The sequence below is a fragment of the Leptopilina heterotoma genome, unplaced genomic scaffold (genome assembly GCF_015476425.1).
Source record: "Leptopilina heterotoma isolate Lh14 unplaced genomic scaffold, ASM1547642v1 Lhet_135, whole genome shotgun sequence".
Taxonomy (NCBI): domain Eukaryota; kingdom Metazoa; phylum Arthropoda; class Insecta; order Hymenoptera; family Figitidae; genus Leptopilina; species Leptopilina heterotoma.
In genome coordinates this window covers 962,348-976,039 of record NW_025110854.1, presented here as the reverse complement: position 1 = coordinate 976,039, position 13,692 = coordinate 962,348, and the positions used below count along the sequence as shown (strand labels likewise).

The window sequence follows — 13,692 nt, the reverse complement described above, 5'->3', positions numbered from 1 at the left end:
GCCAATTATTAGGTAAAAGTTGATTTATATCTCTAAATCACGTTTTCCAAATAATATAATTACTGTGTTTTCTCAAGTTCTGCTATTAGAAAAAATAATTTTTTCCGGGATATTTATGTACCGCAAGTTTGTTGTAAAATTATATAGGCAATAATGCAAAAGACGCAAGGCTTGTCCAGAAAATTAACTGTACATAATAAGGGAAAATTAATATCTAGGTAAAAGTATGAACATTAAAAATATCATTTAAAATGGGTCAATTGCTACTATAATGTCCCAGAATTTTATATATATATACAACAGGTGTAAAATAGTAGCACAAATACGTCTCTTTAAAAAGATCGGGTTTAGTTTTTTTCACTCAAAACTTAAGTTACTATCCTATAAAAGTCGTTTAAACACATTGCTTGAGCAAATTGAGAAAATATTATCTTTTCTTATACCTGCAAACCTTGGGAAAACAGAAATCGTTTTCTGTCACGAAGGTGATATAGAAGTTTATCTAAAACTCGTATAAAAGAAGCTGGAAAACACGTTTCTCTTTTCCGTGTTCGAATCTATTTTTTTTTCTTTAAGGTTGTTGTCATACTCGTGAGACTTTTAGTTTATAATTGCCTGTTCGAATTATACTTTAGTTTTTACACTCATTAAATTTTGTTCTAATATACAAAAATTTATTATAGTTTCTTTAACAATTGATTTATGTTCTTCTTGTTGTAATAATAAATTAAAAGAAAATTTAATATAGAAACAATAAATGGAGATAATGAATTGAAATAAGAATTACCATACGTAACTATTATCAAATGAATATTTATTTATTATCAGATCATTTTTATTCAAATCAACTTTAGTTGATTTGAATAAAATTTTTTTACATATTTATGAATTTTTGACAATAACAGTTGTCGCAGGTCAGGACAATCAGATAAGTTAGGTAATTTTAATTTTATCCAAAGATAACGTGGAAATACATTAAATTTCTGGAAATGCACAAAAATTCTGATTTTTGTACTTTGAAAATACTAAAAACCTTAAATTATCCTAAGATTTTCTTTTTCATCTTAAGTAATAACTTTAAGAAAAAATTTAAAGTGTTACAGTGTGCAATTTTTATTAAAAAAATTAAATTTTTTGTATTTAAGGGGACTTTCTGTTACAGAATTTAAAGAAACACACTTTTTTAAACTCTTATTGTATAAAATTAATTATAGTTATTGCAAAAATAATAATAATAATAATATTTAAATATTTATTGTTTTAAATTATAATTAACTTCTAAATAATTTTTTTTTTTAAATTCGAGAAAATAATTGAAATTTAACGGAAAATCACAGTTTCAATTTTCAGAAATGATTAAATTTTTATTATTTCAATAATTTTTATTGCAATTTTTAAAAGTATAATCAAGTTTTTTTGAAGAAAAATATTAAAATTAAAGTGTTAAAAATTATTTGCAAATAATTTTAAAAAAAAATAATTGAACTTTACAAAAACTTAAAATAATTAGGATAAAGAAAATAATTAAAAAAATTTCTGGTAGTTAAACGAAAGTACCAAGTTGAAGTCCACAACGCTGATCAACGAAAAAAAATGTTCACTAAGTAAATTAATTATAGAAAACGCACCAATATTGACACAAAAATATTTAGAAAAAAATTGATGTTTATATTTTGATGATAATTGTTTTACAATTTGAATGTAAATAAATTTTTTTCGTTGATCAACGTTGTAGACTTCAACTTCGTGGAAAGTCAGGAAAATAGAAAATCAAATTTTTATGACAACTCTGAAAAATTAAGACTTGAAATGATTTTAGGTACCTGATAATCTTTTTTGTACTATGCATTGAGCAAAACCATTTTTTTTTTTTTGCTTTTTAAAGTCGATCCAAGGCCTGTAGTTTTATTTGATACAAATAACCGTTTATCCGTTTACCTTCATGTCTATACCCAGAGAAAAATTTTATTTAAACCAAATATAATTTATTTGAGTTAAATATAAAAGTATATTTGTCTCAGAGCCAAATTGGTTATTTATTTGCTTCAAATACAAATTTTATTCGACATAAATAAAATTTTTATTTGAATCAATTATAAAAATTTATTCAAAACAAATAAAAAGTCTAGTTGGCCCTGAATTAAATATATCTTTTTTCTGGGTGTACCTATTATCAAATAAATATTTACTTAAATTAAATAATTTTTAATTAAATCAATTAAATGGTATTTGCTTTCAGTGTTCCAGGGCTCGACCTAGGTCCGTAAATCCCGTGAAGAATTTCAGAAAAATTACAAATGATTGCAGAAATTCAATTATTTTCAAAAGAATTCAAATTCTTCGCAAAAATTCAATTACTTTCAAAAATTTCAAAAAATCCTCATAAAAATTGCAATTATCTTTAGAAATATAAGAATTTTTCTCCGAAATTCAATTATTATCAACAATTTTCCAAAAGAATTCAATTATTAAAAAAAGAATTTGATAAAATTCTAGGCAAACATTTAATTATTTTCATAAAATAATACAAAATTCACAGGAATTCAATTATGTATTTACAATTTTTTTTACAAATTTCTACGCAACAATTCAAATATTTTCATAAATAATAAAACTCATTTCAGAATTTCAATTATTTTCAATATAAATTTAATCAAATTCCTCAAAAAATTTAATTATTCTTAAAAATTTTATTAAAATTCTTATGAGAATCAATCGAATTTTTAGAACGCGTAAAAAAAATTTAATTTTGGAAAAGTTACAAACAATTGCAAAAATTCAATTATTTTCAAGAGTAATAATATTCTTCGCAAAAATTAAAAATTGTTCAAAAATAATAAAATTCTTCTTAGGGATTCAATTATTTTCACAAATAATAAAACTCATCGCAGAATTTCAATTATTTTTAATAGATATTTATATATACAATATTTTAATCGAATTTCTCGAAAAATTTAATTCTATTCTTAAAAATTTTATTAAAATTCTTTATGAGAATTGAATTTAAAGAAACATTTAATTATTTAATAAATCATTTATTTTTGTATTTAAATAATTGAACTCTAGTAGAATTTTCTAATAAAAATTGATTTAAAAATGAATTTAGTTAAAATTTTAGATAATAATTGAATATTAGAAGCATTATAGCATGAATTTTTTTTTAAAATAATTGAATTTTGAAAAGGTTTCAAATTGAAAATTTTGAAAATCTGAATTTACGAATAATTGAAATTTTGTAAAATTGAATTATAAACAAATGAATTTGAAAATACTCAAAGAACTTTTTCAAAAATTATTAAAAATAATGCATTTATAGAAGAATTTTAGTTGAAAACTCGTAAAAAAATTTAATTTTGGAAATGTTACAAATTATTGCAAAAATTCAATTATTTTCAAGAGTAATAATATCCTTCGCAAAAATTAAATATTGTTCAAAAATAATAAAATTCTTCTTTGTAATTAAATTATTCAATTGAGGCCTTGGATCCAATAACTCGCCCGACGCTCGGAGGAACGCGCAACTGCCAGTCAGTGAGCAGTGAGCGCCTCTGGGCCACTCACTGCTACCCGACTGGTATTAGCGCGTACCTCCGAGCGTCGGGCGAGTTATTGGATCCAAGGCCTCAATTCTTTAAAAGTTTCTTAATATAATTCTTTATGGGAATTGATTTTAAGAAACATTCAATTATTCAATAAATTATTTATTTTTGTATTTAAATAATTGAATTCCAGTAGAATTTTCTAATAGAAATTGATTTAAAAATGAAATGAATATATTGGGTCAGAATTCGTGAAAATTTCCCCACAAAAAATAAAAGGTATTTTTTTTAAATCGAAATGTTGAAAAAACATTTCTATTTGGCCTTAAGAATGTGTCCACCAAAAAAACAGAAAAAAAATTATTTTTTACAAAAGTTATTGCAAAATTAATTTTTTTGCAACTTTTTAAACAAAATTTGATTTCTCCTAAATGAATGAACCGATTTAAATGAACCAAGCGGGAATATAAAGGGGATAAAATATACTTTCGTTTAGAATTAGAAAATTTTCAAAAAGTTTATTTTTTAATAATTATTTAATAAATTTTTTATAAACAAATAATTTTTTTTAATGTTCTGCGCCTTTTAAAAATTTGAAAAAAAATATTAACACACACTTAAAACTATAAGAAATCAAAATCCGTTGATAAAATTTAGGAGCGACAATTATTTTAAAAGTTATAATGAAAATTATATTGGCGCGGTGTAGTGCATCAACAGCTGAACTTAGTTTTTGATCATTTTTATCAATTTTTATGGTTATATAATTGAATAAAAATGTTATTTTGACAGTGTTTTGTTCATTTCGTAGTTAAAAATAATGTTTTAAAATTCTGAAAATCATCAAAATCGCATCTCCGTTCAATATAATTTTCATTATAACTTTTAAAATAAGTGTCGCTCCTAAATTTTATCAACGGATTTTGATTTCTTATAGTTTTAAGTGTATGTTAATATTTTTTTCAAATTTTTAAAAGGCGCAGAACATTAAAAAAATTGAGTTTGTAAAAAATTTATTAAATAATTATTAAAAAATAAACTTTTTAAAAATTTTCTAATTCTAAACGAAAGTATATTTTATCCCTTTTATATTCCCGCTTGGTTCATTTAAATCGGTTCATTCATTTAGGAGAAATCAAATTTTGTTTAAAAAAATACCTTTTATTTTTTGTGGGGAAATTTTCACGAATTCTGACCCTATTATTGTAAAAAAATGGATTTGAAAATTGGCAAAGAATATTTTCGTAAATTATTAAAAATAATCGATTTAAAGAAGAATTTTAGTTAAAAATTCTTGAAAATAATAATTGAATAATTGATAATGATTTTATCACTCAACCATATTTAATTATTATAAAACATGAAGAAATCGATCGAAATCGTTATCGATATCTTCATGTTTTATAGTTATGAAAAATTTAATTTATAATTTTTAGTCAAATGTTCTTTTATTTCAGTCGGACTGATTATATATTTTTGTCAGTGTAATTGGTCCGTATGCTGAATCCAAGAAGACTAGAGACAGGAGGGCTAACTCGGCTGTTTTCTCACTCACAGCAGTGAGTCAGTATTAGGGGGGTTCTGAAGGCGTAGTTAGATTGCGCCAAATATCTTGTTTTCGGTTCTGCACATCTCAACACTCTTACATTATATATTTGAATACGTGACACGCGTGTGTGAGTGTAAGTGCAGAATCAAAACACGATACTTGGCGCAATCTAACCACGCCTTCATAATCCCCCTATATTTGTCCTACCCCCACTACTGCAGTTAGTCCTCCTGTCTCTAGTCTTCTTGGCTGAATCTATATTTATTAAATTTTAATTACAGTCAGTAAGTTTTTTTAAAAAAGTATTTAAAAATGAAAATTTTAAATTATTTAAAGTAGATTATGTATTAAATTTGATCTAATAAAGGAAATTGGAAATGGAAAAAAATTGAGTTCCATGGTTGAAGAAGAATTTCGATGAGTTGAATCATTTGGAAGGAAAAAATAATTTTTCTTTTGAAATGAGGTAGAACAGAGGAGAACGATTAGGTTTTTAGTGAAGTTTATATATATAGGTATATACGTATCGTGAACCCAAGGAAGAACCATTGTCTTCTGCGGGTGTTCATTGTATCTCGTGGGAATTCTCTCTCGTCTCGTCTCTTCCAACTTCCCATTAATGCAGTTTTTTTAATTATCCCGATAGTCAATGTACCATCGAGTATCATACCATGATTGTATATTGTACATGATGCCCTTGTACTTGGCGTGTAGATATAGCATAATTTTAAAATTCCCTTTCCCATCACTACAATATGGTTGGTAAGGACCTTAAGGTGCGAGACATGTAGTGTGCGTTCATTACAAGAAGCGGAACAGGGGGAAAAAAAGATTCACATAGGCTTCTATATACATTCTCGTTTATTCATTCACTATATTATATTCACTATATGCATATATTTTTTTTTCTTTACTATTACATTATATGTCCTTCAAGAGAAATTCATCGTCATCTTTTGCAAGTATTCATTTGTGATCGAAATTGCATTTTTTCATTATTTTCTTCTTCTTTTTTTTTGAAGAAAAAATATTTTCTCCACTTTTTGTTGAGGGTAGTGTGTATAAAAATAAATTCCATTGAATTTATCCGCAGAGGTATATGTGTGTGACAATAAAGATGGGACACTCTTTAACTTTTCTCCTCTCCATCCGAGTATCGTGTGTGAAGAGAGCTTTTATGGCGCATCTTTAGCTTGAAAAGATAAACTCGATCTTAAACCTGATCTTTTCAACACCTGTGTTCCTTTTTACACCTGCTTTTATGTGTAAGAAATTCAAGGGAAATTTGTGTGGAACCTTGACAGATCTATTTCTTCACATTTACACAATTTTTATTGCATCGTTAATTGTTATTGTAATTGTTCTTATTTCTCTCGGCAAATTATTTATTTTTGCGTTTTTATTTAATTATTACTGATTTTTGTTTTCTCGTGTAATGTTTTTTTCAATTTTTATAGTTTAGTTTGAAAATATTAATACTTTTAATTCAAATTTTTGTTCCATTTCTTTATTATTAATTTATTAACTATTTTCTATATAACTGTTAAAAAAAATTACAAATCTGCCTATATAGATAAAAATAATAAAGAAATAAATCTAGAGATATATAAAGAAAGATAATAAAAATAATAAGGCTATGAAAAAATAATTAATAAAAAGAATAAATTTTAGAAAAATAATAATAAATCTGGAAATATTTTTGAAGCTTTTTTTTAAAAAGGATTTATGATTTTTAAATTTGTCTGTTAATTTTCTATGTATATTATTTAATTTTTATGGTCCTAAAATTCTAAACGTTTAATATGAAAGAAATTTATTTATTTCTTCTTTAAATTCAAATTTTATTACATTAATTTTGCGTCACTTTCAAAAAACTTAATTATAATGTTTCTATAATGTAAAATTTAAGTTTTTAATTTTTATTGTAATTATGACGTAATTTATCAAAATATTTGAAAGAAAAAAATATTTCGTCCATTTTTCACGTTAAAAATTTGTGAATCATTAATTTTTGAAAAAGAAAACCGCTGGGCAGACAATTTTCTTCTAGACGCTAGCAACTTAATTTTCTAAAATGACGTGTGTGTTGTCGTTTTAAAACCGTCGGGCCTGAAAAGGTTAATGAGAGTTATCCCTGGGAATAATTTACTACTTAAGCATATAATTTGGAATACGTTACTTCCTTTGTTTAGAGCAAGCTTTGAACTGAAACGTTTTCATTTATAGATCACGAAACTATAAATTTTATTTCAAAACATAAAGGGACGTTTGAATATGCGTGTATAATAAAAATGAGAAAAATTCTGCACTTAATATAATGTCATATTTTTTATAATTTTAAAAATAGTTCATTTTTCAATAAATTAATACTTATTATATATTCTTATTATTATTTATTTTTTGTTCTAAGATATTTATTTAAATATACGGTTAGAATACTTATTTATTTACAAAAATATATTTTTCTCCTAAAAAAATTTATGACAATAAAATTTTTGTTTTTGATTGTTTTTTTTCTTTTTAAAATGGATAATGGAAATAAGTAGGTAACAAAATTTTCTTTTCATTGTAGAAAATAATTTTTTATGGTATAATTTCAAAACATTATTTATTTTTATTTATTGTTGCTAGCATTAAAATTTTGAACGTTTAAATGGAACAAAATTCATTTATATTTCTTCACCAAATTCAAATTTTATTGAAATAATATTGCTTCAAGTACTACAAAATAATTCCTAAAGTTTCAAAGTGTTTAATTTACATTTTTAATTTTTATTACAGCCAGTAATTTTTGAAAATATTTAGTTGCTTTGAACGTTCGAAACTTTTGATATTTATGCAAAAAATTAAATGTTTGCTCAGAATTTTATTAAAATATTTTTTAAATAATTAAAATTTGGAAAAATTATATTAAAATTGTAGATATTAAAAATCATTGAATTGAGGAAAATTTCTGAAAATAATTGAAATTTTGCCAAGAATTTTATTACAATTTTTGAAAATAATTGAATTTTGGAGAAGAATTTTATTATTTATAAAAATAATTGAAATTTTGACACTGATTCAAATAGTAATATTTTACTAATGAAATAGTTAATAATAAATAATTATTAGTTAAATTCACTTTTAGGTTACAGGTAAAAATAACTTCAATTTTTGGTAACTAATTCAATTCGTAAAATTTGTCTATTATTTTGTAGTTATTTATTTATTTCGTTATTTTTGACTAATTCAGATTTGGAGAGCAAATCATTTTTATTTTAATTAAATAAATTTTAATTGAATTAATAATTTCAGTATTTAAAGTGAAAACAATTTAATTCGCTTAAACAAAAATTATTTAATACAGTAAATAAATATTTATTTTGCTAATAGTCAAGCGTAAATTATTTTCTTGAATCAAATACATTTTTTTCAGAGTAAAATTCATAATTATAAAGTTTATCCTACGAGATTTATACACTATTTAAATAAATATAAAATAAAATTTACAATTTCTTGTGTAATGAAAAAATTGAATTGAGAGGTAAAAAAATTAAAAACTTGTAATTTTTGCATAATCGAAAACAAAGGATACATAATAAAGTAAATAGTTTAAATGATTGTTTATATTTTACATTTTATAATTTGGTTATTTTATCTCATAATTTAAATTTAGTTTATTGAAACATTTTACGTTTTCTATTTCTCGGGAGTATGAGTAGTGTATTTATGTTTTATACTGCAGGACACTCAGTTTATAAGTGTTCATTTCTTTTTGCTGAATTGCGTAATTGCATACACCATTTGCCATTGGGTTATCTCACATTGAACCAAATTAAAAATTATAATAATAGAGGTTCTTTAATAATTTCCGCATATGTTTACACTTTCGAGAAATCTTTCTAAAATTTATATTTCAATCAAAACAATTGGATTATGCAAAATGTTTAAATAATTTTGGAAGTATTTTTTTATAGTGTAATAAAATGTTAAGTACTGAATATTAAAAATTTGTATAGTAATTTTTACTGTTAAATTAAATATTTTATTATTAAATATTGAAATATAATAATACACTAAAAAAAAGTTCTAGTTGTTATGTAATAAATTAAAAAATTGTAAATAATAATAATAAAACATTTTGTTAATTATCTAGGTAATGAATTATCTAAGTACTTATTAAAATTTTTTATAATTAAATAGTGAATATTAAATATTTAGGAATGAAATATTTATACACTATAATGTTTAATAAAAAATTGCAAAAGTAAAATATTAGAAGCAGAAACATGTTTCTGTTTCTAATATTTTACTTTTGCAATTTTTCATTAAACCCTACACTTGAGAAATAAAAGTAAAAAATAAAAAAAAAATAAAAATGATTTTAATACCTATATTTTACATCGACCTAAAAGTAAACAGAATATGCGCTCATGATATGGTAACAAGTTCCAAGAAGATTTTCCAAATTTGCCAGTGTAGCACTTTCTTTTTTTCTTTTTTGCCGCTAATTGTTAACACACTGGCAATAAATCTAAATTGATTGATAGGCTAAGTGTGAGCGATCGAACGAAATTCAGTCTCGAATTAAATGCTGTGTTGGAAGAATTTCCTAAATACTCGCGTGAGAATTACGAAAGAGACACATTGCGGAATTATACTTAAAAGAAGTACATAGTAGACACCGTAGACACTATACACGTATAGAGAGAGATGTCTTTAAACTTTCTTTGCGGAATTATGAAAAGTGAAAATAATATCTATAAATGAAAACAAACAGTTTGTATAATAATCTTGATATATTTACAACGGTGCTTGCATTTATTTACGTTGTTTGTATAGTATGAAATGCATACGGATTGCTATAATAGAATGTGCAATGACGTAAATAAAATATCCTTTTGGAGTGCCGAAGAAGTTTTTCTAATTTTTGAAATCAAGTTTTTAATTTTTAATTTCTGAAATTATTGTTTGGACTTTAAATTTGAGTTATAAATTTCTCGAAAATTTGTTCTTTAATTTTGAAATTTTGTTTTTTAATAAATTGTTATATTGTATTATTAGGGTTTCAAATACAAAATTATACCGCAGGGAACCCAAAATTATTCTCACTTTTTGACATAATAATTTCTTGTTCTATAAAAAAGACTATTTGACCGATTGAATTAATTAATAAATAATAATTTATCAAATTTAGTAGAGACATGTATTTTTCTACGTAAATTTGAGTATCATGGCGTTTTTAAAGACTTTCATCAAAAAGTTAAGTTTCCGTTCTCCCCAAATTCAGATTTTTAAATTAATTTTTCTGAAACTTTGTAGGAAACTTCAGCTTCATATAGGAAGGTACTTGAAAAATGAATTATTTTTAAAAAAGGGGTTACGAGGAGTTTTAAATTTTACAATTTCTTATCTAATCAGATAAAAATTAAGTTTTGGGCGGAAAATAAAAAATATGTAGGGCGGCTACGTGACAGTATAATCAGAGAAATGACAGGAAAAAAATTTTTTTGTCAGAGTAAATCCCGTAAAAGTCTGTAACTATACTTGAAGTCCGTAAAAGTAAAAGACAAGACGAAAAGTTCGTAAATTGTAGGATATAATTTGGAGAATTTTAGAGAAATTACAAACGATTGTAAAAAGTCAATTATTTTCAAAAGCTATAAAATTCTTCTTAGAAATTCAATTATGTTAACAAATTTTAAAAATTCTCGTCAAAATTTCAATTCTTAAAAATTTTTTTAAATTCGTCGAAAGAATTCAATTATTTAAAAATTCGTTGATAAAATTCTTTATGGGAATTGAATTTTAAGAAACATTCAGTTATTCAATACATTATTTATTTTTGTATTTAAATAATTGAATTCTAGTAGAATTTACTAATAAAAATTGATTTACAAATGAATTTCAGTTAAAACTTTAGATAATAATTGAATATTAAAAGCAATGTAGCGTGAATTTTTTTAGAAATAATTGAATTTTTAAATTAATTTTTTTGAAAAAGTTTAATTGAATTATGTTATTTTAAGTTTTCATTTGAAGAATAAAAGAATTGAAGAATTAACGAATAATTGAAATTTCGTAAAATTGAATATTGTAAACAAATGGATTTGAAAATTGTCAAAGATTAACTTTTTCGAAAATTATTATTATTATAATTTCGTATTTTAAAGGGAAAGGAAAATTAAATTTAAAATTTATTTTATTAGAAGTGCAAAGAATTCAATTTTCAACATTTTGAACAATTTAAAGTTGCATTTGAATAAAAATGACTTTTTTTGGTCAGTAAGAAATAATTGTTAAATTTTAGGTTATTTTACCTAAATATAGTTTTTTATTGACCGAAAATCGTAATTTTTATTCAAATTCAACTTTTAATTGTTTAAAATTAAATTATTTAGGCTTCCAATAAATCAAATTTAAATGTACCTTTTTTATACAAAAAATGTACGAAATTATGATATTGAACTAATTTTTGTTTTGACTGTCTATCAGATACTTCCTTGAGATCAAAGTAGAATAGACTCTGGATATTATATCCTCAGCTTCTAATTATTATGCATTTCTTAAATACATTTTTTAAGAATTTTTATTAATTTTTCAAATTTTCATTACTTTCTGTAAAAAAATTTTATCTTGGAAAATTATTTTAATATCAGTAAAATACGTCAGTTAGAAAATAAGTATTCTGTTGTAGTTTTGCTACTAAATTTTAAGAAAAATACAATAAGACAAAATGAATTTATCTAAATATTTTTTTCAAAACATAAAATTTCGAAAACATGTAGTCCAACCTTTAAATTTTTAACTTGCACCTAATTTTTTAACGTTTAACTGTTTTTAATTTATTAAATCAAATTTTGGATTTTAAAAAATCCTATTGTATACTTTAATTCTTTGATTTACTTATGAATTTTAGATTTTAAGTTTTGTACTCAATTTTTGAATTTGTAAATTTGAAAAAAAACTAAATCATTTTTAAAACATTTTGAAAAAATAATCCTTCGAAGGATTTTTTTAATCCTCGATGGATCAAAACGTTGCAGATTATTTTAATCCATTTTGATGTTAAAAAATACCCCCCACAATTTTCTGTGTTAAAAACTTAAATTTATCATTCAGAAATTTTCTGTTTTATTTTTTTATTACTTGACGTAAAATTACTTATAAAGTTTTAATTTGAAAAAGAAATAATTTCTTAGGTGCAAATAAAATTAGGAACAGTCATAAAATTATTGTCTGAACCTTTAATAGTTTAACGTGTCCACTCGACAATAGAACAATGACCCAAGTTATGTCAGAATGATGATGATATTAATAATAATAACTGATGATATTATTCATCCTTATATCTTTCCCTCGCACATTCTCGAATACACACAATTTACATAATTACATAATATATCGATCTATTTTTTTTGCAGGGGATCAGAATTCACAACAGAAAAAAGAATCTCTTCTAGACGAAGAGGAGGATTTGGATGTTAAAATTGATACTATGGGACAATCGCCAACTCCTGTTAAAAATTCCGAGGAACATTCGCAAAGTATCAATGGAAATGTTGACCTTAATAATTCATCGGACAGTGAGAAAAAAGAAAGGTAAATAATTTTTACATAAATATAATTCATCTCACATCATCTTTTTTTTTCTTTTAAATAATGTAAGTTGCTCATTTATGTTAATTATGAACCAGTCTTGAAAACCTGTCTAATTATTTATTAAAATTAGTCGCATCAAAATTTTTCTTCAAATCGATATTTTATTCAAAAATATATATAATAAAGAAAGTGGAGGTAATTTATTGACATGAAAATATAATGGGAAGTATCAAAATAAATATATAGACAAGATTGCTTAAATATTATTGAAATTCGTTTTTAATATGCAAAAGATTATAATTAAAAACTTAATTTCAATTTTTCAATTACAAAACTGAACATTTTTTTCTGGATGTAAGTGATTATGCTTAAGAAGAGATATTTTCTAATTATTTAATTTTCAATATTTATGTATTTATTATTTTAATGTATAACTGAATTTTCTTCGCGACTTTTAAAATCATTTTTTACAAAATGGTATTTTTTCTGTTTATTTTAAAAGTATTTCCATATAAGTAATTTAAATAATGTTTATGAAACAAGGTTTCTTTTTAATTTATGCAGAAAATTATTGTAACAGGGATCACAGATTGTCACCTTTTGTTCTTTTTGGTTTTGTAAATTTTTCAAATACTTTTAATCGAGAGTTCAGTTTCCAAGAATTTCTAATTAATTTATATTTTAATAAATTTTAATTTTAATTTGTTAAAGCTTTCAACGATTGAATTTTTAGTTGACTCGGAATTTAATTATTTGGGCAAAAATTTTAAATCTTTAGAATTCCAATTCATTCACCGAAAAAAAATGTTTTCAATTTTAGTGGGTTCCTCTAGTTTTGCAGCATTGTTTCCTCTTTCTATGTGCATTAAAGTTTTCCTTTATAATTAAGAGAATTTTCTTCTTTCATATTTGTTATTAAATGTTCCATTTTTAAACAGTTTGAAACTGCATTCAGAAAAACAATTAAACAAAAGACTTAAAATATCTTTTTTCAACTTTAAATTTGTTTCATTTATAGAG

General features: G+C 23.2%; 1 protein-coding gene across 2 annotated transcripts in view; it reads left to right on the top strand.

Annotated features, from left to right (window-relative positions):
• Positions 1-13,692, top strand: part of LOC122497619 (tight junction protein ZO-1) — a 194,973-nt gene that overhangs the window by 2,305 nt on the left and 178,976 nt on the right. For both annotated transcript variants that reach the window (XM_043604849.1, XM_043604851.1), the window contains one exon: positions 12,495-12,672. In XM_043604849.1, coding sequence (XP_043460784.1) covers positions 12,495-12,672 — 178 coding nt within the window. The remainder of the gene's footprint in view (positions 1-12,494; positions 12,673-13,692) is intronic.